This window comes from Eurypyga helias, unplaced genomic scaffold (assembly GCF_000690775.1).
Source record: "Eurypyga helias isolate BGI_N326 unplaced genomic scaffold, ASM69077v1 scaffold744, whole genome shotgun sequence".
NCBI classification, from domain to species: domain Eukaryota; kingdom Metazoa; phylum Chordata; class Aves; order Eurypygiformes; family Eurypygidae; genus Eurypyga; species Eurypyga helias.
In genome coordinates, this window is record NW_010248005.1 from 33,515 (window position 1) to 45,073 (window position 11,559).

Genomic DNA, 11,559 nt, shown 5'->3' on the forward strand with positions numbered 1-11,559 from the left:
TGTTTTCAATTTGTCCCCATTCCCCCCTGCCCTGACACTACAGGCTCTTGTAAAAAGTCCTCTCCCAGTACCCTTGTAGGCCCCCTTTAGATACTGGAAAGCTGCAATGAGGTCTCCTCGGAGCCTCCTCTTCTCCAGGCTGAACAAGCCCAATTCTTGCAGCCTTTCTTCATAGCAGAGGTGCTCCAGCCCTCTGATCATCTTCGTGGCCTCCTCTGGACTCGCTCCAAGTGGTCAATATCCTTCTGATATTGAGGGATGCTCTGGGTAACGGCAGCAGCAGGAAACTGAGGCCAAAGAACCCAAATGACCCACTGAAACCAGACCTAGGATTGCAGGGAATGTAATGGGGACAGGCGAAACCCCCCTTGGGGAGGGAAACAAGGAAGGGAGCCGGAGAGGTACAAAACGGAGGGCTCGAATGCGTGGGGAGGAGAGGCAGGCCGGCACCTTGTGGAAGGGAAGCTCTTACCTGGGCCAGCAGAGCGCCCTGTGTATTTCAGTGACACGACCCCAGTGCAGCATTTAAAATGGTCAAAAGACAGTCTCTTAAACTGGGTCTTAAGCTTTGCTTTGATCCCAAGCATCAAATTTTTTTTTTTTTTCTCCTTCCTGCCACATGTTACAAAGAGGAATCTTTCTACTGCTGCTGACAACAGTCTCCACACCTGGGCTATACCCCCTGCCATTGTGTTTACCCTACTGGTGGCAAACTAAAGAATCTTGGTACTGTTAGAAGGGAAGACCTGGGTACTGGAGTTGAGGGAGTGAGGCATCTACTGTGGGTTGTTGCTGTGTTTCAAAGTCGTCGTGGTATTGTAAAGCAAAACTTGCTTTTGAGCCTATAAAATGGAGATTTTTACCCGTGTAAAGCAATGAGAGGGTTGTACCGCTGTACCCTGCCTCATCCTCCTGCCGCTCCCACTGAGTCCCTCCACTTCTTGACTCACTGTGGTGTTGGCAATGGAGATGCAGAAGGGAGGGGAGGGAAGAGGATTATGAAGGAAGGTGAAAAGTTCAGTTTTGCAAAGGTTACACATGAGTTGACAGTATATCAGCTCTCAACTGCTTTGCCTCTTAATCTGCTGAGCACTAATTGGTGTACAGTACAAGGTGAAACCAAGAGAAGTGTTTGGATCTTTCTCCATCCTTTCTGAACATTACCAGCTGGACTTTGCTTCTGAGGATTTCATATCAAATGTTTCATTACCAGATGTTTGGAGATCACAGTACAATTTGATTATGCAGCACTGACTTGGATTCTAGCAATCAAGATGGAATTATCCAACCTCTGTACAGTAAAGGGCATTCTGCAGTGTCATGCTTCCCTCTCACACCTTTCACTGGCATCTTCTGCCTATGTGGGGCAAAAATTAACTGACAGGTATTTTCAGAATAATGGCAGAGCACGGGTGACCCTGCGGAAGAAAATGGAGTTTAGCTAAAAAGCTGGGTAAAACATGACTGTTTCTGCATGTCTCACGGAAATAAAAGGCAGTATATTTTAGTTTTGTCCTCCCAATGGGATACTACAGTTAAGTTCCTGTGGACCACCACGATTTAAAGCACCTCTTGGGTCAGTCTGCTTGGTGTCACTGTTGCTTTCCAACTTCCCTCTCGAAAACACTTGTTCTAAAGCTTGCTTTATTTCTGCAGCCAACTGCCTTCCGCGTGCTGATGCCCTCTTGTCCAAGTTCTAGGTCCTGCCTTCTGGTATATTTGTAGCTCTGTATATATGCTTTGCTATGATGGCAGTTTCAGGTAGCAAATTCTGTGAAAATAAGGTCTTTGGCCTCCTTTCATCTGCCTTTACTGTCACTGATTTTTGAGTTCAACAAAACAGAACACTTGACAAATGCCAGTCAAGCTTTTTGTGTTTGTCTTTCCCAGGAACATACAGCTACTTCGCTCTCGTCAGCGAAGGCTTTTTTTCAGCTTTAGATGAATTATTACATATTGGATTGTCTAATTAAAAAAAAATCAGTTAAAAAATTAGTCTGTAAGAATTACCAGCCTCTTCTTTTTCAGCATACAACTTCACAATTGCTATGTCATGTGAAACATCAACAACAAAAAAACCCCAACACATTTCAAGGATTTTTCTCCTTTTTTTCTGCAGCGTACATGGTGTTGGCAGTTTCTCGCATGTGAACATACAGAGTTTGCTATCTTGAAGGAGAAAGATCTTTCAGCGTTAAGGACTGACGGTGCAATGTATTGATAGTAACATCCTTTGTTCTTTCCATCATCAGCTCACTGTAACTGAAATTTTGAGGTAGCTAATTCACACATTTTAAAAAAGGACAGTTACATCTTTGCTTTGCTTAGCATCCCTAAAATGTCGGCAAAAGGCAACTCTGATTGGGCATGTAGTCAGTGTATTTTTTGAGTAATGTGATCATTTTACAGTTTTCTGATTGTGACAAAGGTCCAGCAGAAATTATAATCCACTTGGCCTTGTGAGGTGTATGCTAGAATCCCAGAATTATTAAACAGAATCATGGAGTCTTTTAGGTTGGAAAAAAACTTTAAGATCAGCAAGTCCAACCTTAACACTGCCAAGTCCACCACTAAACCGTGTCCCTAAGCACCTTGTCCACGCATCTCTTAAACACCTCCAGGGATGGTGACTCAACCACCCGCCTGGGTAGCCCGTTCCAACGCCTGAAAACCCCTTCCGTGAAGAATGTATAAACAGAAGGATGCTTTTTGGCTTGAGTAGTTACGCATTTTCGGTTTCAGAGGAAGCATATGGTCTAGACAAAGTATTATTCCCACTGTTACACAGTAAAGGTTACTACATCAGTTAAACTATGAGGGTGTTTGTGAACATGCCTAGAACCAACAAAATGTTCTCTCTTCTTGAGTTAGACCCTTTACCAGAGTTATTTAGAATGACCTTTGGGAGGAGTCTTCTAGCCACCAGATGCTGTTTTAATAATGAAGAAGAACACTGCCAGAATTTTTGGCTGGTGGCGGAGAACAAGCACTTTTGCCATGTTCTCTTTGACGTCATTGCAACTGAAGATCTTTTGACACTACTGTTACTTTCAGTTCACTACAAATACTTCTTGAATGAGGCTTTTCATTAGAATTTTTTGCTATGACTAGTGAATACTTACTCCAGAACTTCCTTGGAAGCCATGTTCAGATAACGAGCAGATACCCACTGAATTTCAAACCAATCTCTAAAGCCATTGTTTCCACAGCACTGGAATCCAATTTGTAACAAATCCACTGTTTTCTTTAAGAAACATCGTCCGGGTATGTCCGTGTCTTTATAGAACTTAATAGCATCCCTCAGTCCCAGGTAGAGAGACTCTTCCAGCTCATTCCTCATGGTATAGCACATTAGAGCACCCACCAGGATGCAGAAGGTAAAACAGAAGGTACATACGATGTACGGAAGCATAACTAGTTTCCATCGAGAGAACTTGTTGGCATCTGAGCAGTCATAGCAGATTTTGCCACCCAGGAAGTTGATGATACAGGCTATGACTCCTACTGAGATCAGCATGTTGGGGACAGAGTTAACGTCCCCCTTTGCCATCACTTCGTTGCGCTTCTTGATCTCTATTTTCAAGAAGAGGCCAAGACTGAAGAGAATGATCCCGCTCACTACAGAAATCCAGTTGAGGATCCATAAGATCTGAGCCAATTTGTCCCTCTTGGTTTTGGTGAATTTTACTTTGAGGACAGCCATAGTTAGATCGGCATTAGGAAGAGAGGCGTAGGTCAAGGAAAGCTCGTAAGCGGATTAGGAGCCTGTATCCAAGGCATGCAGCAGACATCTGAAAAAAGAGAGAGAGAGAGATTACTGTCTGTTTGACTGGGTATTTATAGAGACTACAGAGAACTTCCTGTACAGCCTCACGCACTCTGAGACCTGCCAAGGGAGTGCCCCAGTGAAATTTACTGCTTAAATTTCATACAACATGAATCGCTTTAGAAAATCATTCTAAGGACCGACTAGAGCAATTAGCAATAAGTGAACAGTAGAACCAATGAACTGCAGATTCCTATGGATTTTTGACTCCAGAGCAATTTTCTGTGCAGATTTTTGGATGTCTGGAAGTGAGCTGATCTGCTGTCTTTCCCTCCAGCAGACTCATGGTGCCCTTCCCTTCTACTCACTGCCCACATTTTCTTGATCATTTTAGTAACTGATAATTCTTAGATTACTGTGTCATGGTCAGATCTGCATCCGAACGTTGCTAAGTAGGACAAACACACACATAATTACATAAGCCTTTTTTCCATATGGGAAAATACTTTAAAATAGCACCAGAAACACAGTAACCTGTAGGTGGTTTTGGGCATTCCATTGATTTGTGCCATAAAACATGCTGGCAGAAAGCAGTCTTATTCCTACACATCTACTACTAAGATATGATCACTCTGGCAAAACAGGCAGGAGAACTGACTGTGGTTATTTGCACACAGAATGTGTTCTACTAATAGTTAAACTCAGTCACTGTTTTGTTTTTCTAGAAAATATTATAAGGTTTCTTAGATTCTAGGTGCTATGACCTGAATATATTACTGAATAAACCATCCTCCGCAGCATTTTTCCACTTGGCCTGGCACAAAAGCACTGCTGTTTTAATGTGAAGTAACATACCACCCAAACAAACAAAGAAAAGCAGAACGTCTTCACACCTTAAGAACAAAAATCAGCAGTTTAAGATGCTCTCTTTCTTTCTCTACCTGATTGCCTTTCCTTTCTTTCTGAAAGTTCTTATTAAAAAACAGTTTTAGGAATAGCATGATATCCTATATAAGGCTTATTTAATCCTTAGGGAATCACTATCTTAACTTCTGCTCCTGCATCTAAAGTTGCTTGTTTTTTCCTTTTGTCCTGAGAACTGTGCCAACCATGCCTTACTCCAACCTTCCTAACACCTGTAGACTGGATTTCTTCCCAAGTCCCCCACATTCTACTCAGGATCCTGAACTTCATTCCCGGTTGCACTTTCTGCAATAACCTTGACTTCTTCATCGCCCATTGGAACTGCTTCCCTCCTCCCGTCTGAAGAAGACTCTGCAGCCCCAAGGGACACTCCAGTTTTTGAGGGAAAACTATTTGAAAAATGACAGAAACTACTTGTGTTTAGTAATTTATATCTTGTATGTTTTTAGCTTGTTTTTGATACACCTGCTCTTATGTTGTTACAGTCCCCTAATAACTTTGCCATGTGTTCTACAGACTCTTGTGATTTTCTCCCCAAAGATCACAATGATGGGCATGCAGCATGTTCAGAGAGACTCCCCGCTGCTGCCCTGAGTTTCAAATCTGGTATTTCAGAGCCGAAGGACTTCTATGTTTCAAGGTCTGTCTTCTTTTCCCCAGCTGTCAGTGGGTCTAAGAAAAGACACCCTCTTTCCCAGCACTTTGAACCTTGCTTCTCTGCAACACTGCTAACAACTTCTCCTTTCCACCTCTCCAGTTATGTCACAGGCAGAAAGCAGCTGGGAACATCCGAGATCTAAAACCTGTTAGACCTGGAGACAATGTGCTTCCTGTGTACGTGATGTGGATGTAGAACTACGCTGCGGTACCTCATAATCAAACCATCCACTTTTATGCTTCTTCAGTGTTTCCGATGCTTTGTGATTGCCTGTCCTCAACATGTGGAAGGTATGTGGGGTTCTTCTTCCTTTCCTCCCCACAAAACCTACTCTCGGCATGGCCTCATACTGATTCAGTAGTTTTCTTTAGAGTGTTTTATACTCTACAGCCGTGTATTTTTGACTTTTACAGTCATCTAATTCCACTAGTACAATGACATTATAAACAGTAAAACATAATCCATTAAATTTGAGAAAATAGAGACGTATAAGCAGCTTTATTCATGTATAATTGTTTTTAAGCTCATGGGCTCTACTACTTAACTTCATCTGAATCAAACTGCTATCAGCTAAAACAGCATGAAAACTACCTGCAGACAAGCTGTACAGAAGTATGGCTACACCCACCCACTGAAGGATCCACAGCTGCAGTGAAACTTAACACTGGGTGAGCAGATGGTTGTAGAGCAGTTGAAGAAGATAATGGTATCCCAGCGCCTTCCTCTGGGTTTGTCGGAAGGAATTAATTGTATTTGTACGAGCAACGAATAGGCTGCTCCTTTCATACTGGGATATGGTTTAGATATGTTGGTGCATTTGATAAGTAAAACATTTCAGTGCCTGTGAGGTCTAATTCATTCATGTTGCATTTATTTTCTCCTGCATTTAGAGAGGAAACTAATTCCCCTTAGAACTATTAATCTCTGTGCATCTTTTGTACAATACACAGAATAGTGTGCAAAATGCACGGCAGTTTTCTTTACTCATCTTCTTTCCAAAGGTGTTGAGGCCAGCAGCTTTCTGCCTTCAAAAAAGGGGTCTTAATTTTAATGATTGTTAAGGCTAATTATCAGATATGGTTGAATATTGATGGTGATCATATTGTGATAGCCATACCAGTTATCATGATGAAATACTGATTATTGATAGACACCACTGTCAGTCCAGAGAACAGCAGTGTACAAAATGACACCACTTTCTTCACACCATTCTTCTACGGTATTCTTCAGACCTCATTTAAAAGGATCATGCTCTGCTGGCACAGAATTAAGCCTCCACATGACAGCCTGCCTGCTAAGCCTGGAGACAGTATCTTTGATTGCTTGATCAGTTAAGCAGTTCATGACTTGACCTTAAATAGCTGTGGATGGCTGCTGCAAATAGGCTTATTTGCCCCCGATGCTCAGGTCTCGGAGCTCACAACAGGGAGAATCTGTTGGGAGATTTCCTAGCAGCTGATAAGCAGGTCACGTTCAGCGTATGTGAACACATCGCTCACTGTTCGTTTCTATGAAATACGTGTGTGTATTGCACAGAATCACAGGATGGTTTGGGTTGGAAGGGACCTTAAAGACCACCTAGTTTGCATCGTGCCTCTTGGTTGTTAGGCAGTGTCACAGAGAACACTCTACTTGCCAAACATCTTTGGCGTTAACATTTGAACAAAAGTTGTAAAGAGTTCTACCTTTACTTAAAATTAATCTGCTCAAGAGGCATCGATTTTGGAAGATGTAAATTTAAGACTTTCTGTCATATTCTAGCTGTAAAGAAACTTGCAGCTAAATTCCGTAAGCAGGGATACATTCAGTCTCTCATAGCTATGCTGATAGAGCTCCTTCCCCCTTTTTCAGATGCCTGATGTTAAAAAAATGAAAACTTTATGCGCAAGAGCAAGTCTGCTTGTAAGTCCTTGCATACAGTAATTCTCATGTGGTATTTCCAGCTTCCTTGGTGCAATTTTAGTATTGTTACAAGACCAGATTTCATAGAATATTCACATTCATCTAACAGATGTACCCATGCTACAGTCCTCCAGTGGTACAGATCTGCCCTTTCATACGAGCCATACTGCCAGAGGGAAGGGGGAGCAACTGGTTGGTGTAGTGCAGTGGCTGCTCCTTCACTGACCCTGGCTGTCACCGACATATCTGAGATTGCACAAAGGATCTTTGGGACAACTGTGCTTCTTCTGAAACTCCGAGCGCATCAAGACTAGGGCAGAAGAACAACTTACTTACTCTGTTCCTGACAAATTATTCTCTGGGCAACATGAGAGAGAAGGCCTCGTGTTCCCAGCTTCTACATGGATATTTCTCTAGAGATTGTTTCTTACACTAACAGTTTACCATCAAGTAACGAGAAGACCCTCTTCCCACCATAATGAATTTTCTAAATACACCCTAATATTATTCAAAAAAAGCTATGTTTATTAGTGTAGGATGCGTTGCAACATGCATACTGCCCCGTAGGATCGTTTTTTGAGCACCATTAAGAAATTTCTTCCAGCTGAAAGAACTGAAGTGTAGCTATGATCTAAAAGTGCCATTGTCTTGCTTTGCCATATGTACCTTTTCTTCTCCAAGTTATATTTGCTGGTGGGCTACTGTAAAACCACAAACGCTATGTTTATTAGTGTAGGATGCGTTGCAACATGCATACTGCCCCGTAGGATCGTTTTTTGAGCACCATTAAGAAATTTCTTCCAGCTGAAAGAACTGAAGTGTAGCTATGATCTAAAAGTGCCATTGTCTTGCTTTGCCATATGTACCTTTTCTTCTCCAAGTTATATTTGCTGGTGGGCTACTGTAAAACCACAAACGCTCCTAGTCGTTCAGTGGAACTAACGCCTCTGTCCTTTAGAAGCAGACCTTAACCATTGCACATGAGCCACTCCAGGGTTCTGAAGCATATACGCAGGCGTTTTCTCCTCAGCTATGGGAGACGAAGCTGGAGTTTATCCACAAAGGGAGAGATACTTCTTTCAACAGTAGCAGCCCAATAAATGTGGAAATCTCTTCCATATTATCGATACTGTTCTCAAGCTTTCTTTGTCTAACTCCCTTCAAACAGAACTTTTCCTTTGTTATCAAATTCCTATAAGTACCTAAAACAAGACATAGCACAGCTATTTGTTTCTTTATAAAATGTACTTATTAGATGAAAATCATTTGAAGAAATTTGGCTGCAATTTTGTCATAAACAAACCACATCTTATCTCACCAATTTCACTGAAATCTGACAGTTTAGCTAAACATGCATTCCTATCTGTGGTTTATTACAAAAGAAACCACTAACCTGTTTCACAGGACTGACCCAGATCTCAAAACTGGTAACTTGCTGGGTGCAGGGGAGAAAAAACATGGATCAGGCATCCTGAGGAAGAATGAAGTGCTGATTTCCTGATGTCTGGGTAGTCCTTCTGTCTTTACACTGACTCACCAATGGAGATGGAGAAAAGACTTCAACTCTCCTGCCCATGCTAATCTCTCTTTCATCGCTAATCGTAGCTAAGAGATTTATTTCAAGGTTCTTATGCTACCAGGTTAGCTCCTGCGAAACAGGCCAATTAACTGAGTGTGAGCTGAGATCTCACTGACAAAATGGATTTATAGTAACTTGTTTTGCCTTCTTAACCCCCAGAGGTTTGGGCTAGCAAGTAACAGAGACTGTTCTTTAGTACCTGCTAATGTCTTCATCAGTTCTTATTTTGTTCTTAACAATAAAGGTGGGTCCAAGAGAGTGAAGAAGGAGAATAAGGAAACTTTGTGCTTCTGTGGGAAGGGAAAAATATATCTTATGCAATCATCATATATTTTTATATTCACTATTATGTGCCTTACCCATCATTCTGTATTTTGATGCTTTGGATGGAATTGTCTGTCCTCTGTCTATTGACTGTGACTACGTCCAAAAAAGGAATTCAAGTAACCAAGAGCAATTGGATCATCCTGTATGACTCACAACAGATCTGGTTTGGGAAGCTTTCCAGGTTCAAGAACAATCTGGTAGAAACCTCTGTCCTAGGCTCTTAAAATCTTTATCCCAAGCCAGAAGCAAAAGCATCTTGTCCTCTGGCATTTCTGAGCCCAGCATATAACGATCTGTGGGATGGACATGACTGGGTTGAACTTGCAACAGTAGTGGCTTCAGGCTGAGTCTGCAGCAATGCTTGATGAATTTAGTGGTGATGTTAGTACTGCAACTGAATCACGAAGCAAGACCAGGTTTGGCCTGTGGGGTCCATAAAACCTCAGCACAGCAGAGAGGGTTGAGTGAGCACATATGGCTGACAGCCAGGGACCCTGCACCAGCGATTGTAATGATGTGGATATTCTCAGAGGCATAAACTGTCCTTGCCCAGCTAATAATGAGCCATAAACCTGTATCATGATATTACAGTGATTCTGACTGTGTGTTCAGGGAGTATGCCTGTTCACCTCATATATGGTCTGATGCTTTCGTAAAGACAGACACCCCTCTGCATGCATCAGTATTATCACACTTATTATCAGAGAAAGGTGGAGGATTAGTTATCAGTGCAACTCAGTCTATCGAAGTCTTGAGTAAAGCAAATACTGGAGTATCTAACTAGAAGATTCTAAGAGGAAAAAACAATCAAGACTTGTTCACTTGCCAGAAGTCATTTCATACATTACTGCGTGGAAGAGGGAAGGTCATAATTGCCACTGTCACTCTGTGCCTCCGTGGGGTAAAAAATCCCAAGGACATGTCCCAGCAGGATAAAGTCATACAGTGAAATTCTCTCCCTTTTCAGTTTTTCTGATACAAACTTATAACGAATGTTTATGCTGTTTATGCTGTAAGCTCCATCCAACAATACATTGTCTAGTACTGTACAGCAAACTTAGGTAGGGCCTCTTCCTTGACTTGTGGGGTGTCCCTGGAGCCATACAGGCTCAGTGTGCCTGTTGCTGGCAACTTCTGTTCAGAAAAATATAATTTACTTCACTTTTTAAAAGAAAATATCTGAAGGAGAACTTCCAGGTTTCTATCTTATGTGCTAATGTGCAGCACATCCAGGAAACCAGATCATGAGCACATGTGATACATCTGGGACCTGTTGGACCTACGCATATGGACCATGCAAATGCTTGCATAGGATCAAACACACCTCAGCTGCACTGAATTAGTCCTATGCATATAGATTATCTGTGCTTCGGACTCACTGTACTCATGCAGACCACAGGGAATATGTTAGATCTGCTCAGTGTGTACATTTGTGTAAGGATCAACTCTATGGAGTATACTGAAGAGGTATAACATATTCCTTGTGGACAGCACAAGTACACAGATGTACACATTTTTGCCTGGGATTTTTGAGCTCTTGCTCTGGCTGGGATGTGTTATATTAGAAATCACAAACAAATGTCCGAAGTCCTTTTCTATGCCCAGAAAAAGTTCAGGTATGAGCCCCCTACACACATCTGTGGAACTCCAGACATAAGCTATCCCTCAGTATTAGAAAATGTTATTGCCTCAGATACCTACTAGTAGAAAAATGCACCTTCCCTGTAGTTGCTCTGCAATATAAACTCAGTACTTGCATGCATGGAAGGAAGCCAGCAGAAGATGGCAGTGCTGCTGTATGTAGCTTTTATCTGCCGTGCAAAATAAGCAGCTTTCTTCTATTTGTGTTAGAGTGATTAGAGGTTGCTCACACAGCTAGTGGAAACTCAGGAATGCATCGTTGTAGGAAATAACTTAAATCCAGTCGTAATGCAATGGGAGGACAATGCTACCTGTATTTTTTGTTCCATCTCATGTTGGAAAATGGTTTCGGTTGCAAAGTTAATATTAAAAGTTGAATTATTCTGAAATTCATTTTATTTATGGCACTCTATAACTAACCATGATGCACTTTCTTACAGACCTGCTGTAAGGGTCTGTAATGGAAGCCTGGACAACAAGACAATAATGGTAGGGTAGCATTTTGTAATTCAGCCGGACATGGGGGTCTGCCATCTCTCACCCCGTGGTGTAGAAAGAAAGCACACATTTTTCAGCTGACAGCGGAGATCGCTGTGCTGTGGCTTTGGACCTAAATTGCGTAAATTTAATAAATGTTTGGCCAATTACTTATCTGTTCAGTTCCATTCATATCCACAAGCAAGGACAGATGTGTTATAAATTAGCCTAATTAAATAGCTAGTTGAGATGACACATGCTGCAAAATTTAATTTAGCATCTAGT

The 11,559-nt window shown here is 41.8% G+C and overlaps 1 protein-coding gene across 1 annotated transcript in view; it reads right to left on the minus strand.

Moving 5' to 3' along the window:
• Nucleotides 1–8,850, minus strand: part of LOC104509072 (photoreceptor outer segment membrane glycoprotein 2) — a 12,614-nt gene extending 3,764 nt beyond the window's left edge. Inside the window, exons 1-2 of the mRNA XM_010150891.1 lie at nt 8,644–8,850; nt 3,123–3,791 (exon numbers count right to left, since the gene is read on the minus strand). Coding sequence (XP_010149193.1) covers nt 3,123–3,703 — 581 coding nt within the window. The 5' untranslated portion in view covers nt 3,704–3,791; nt 8,644–8,850. The remainder of the gene's footprint in view (nt 1–3,122; nt 3,792–8,643) is intronic.
• Nucleotides 8,851–11,559: the final 2,709 nt, after the last annotated feature.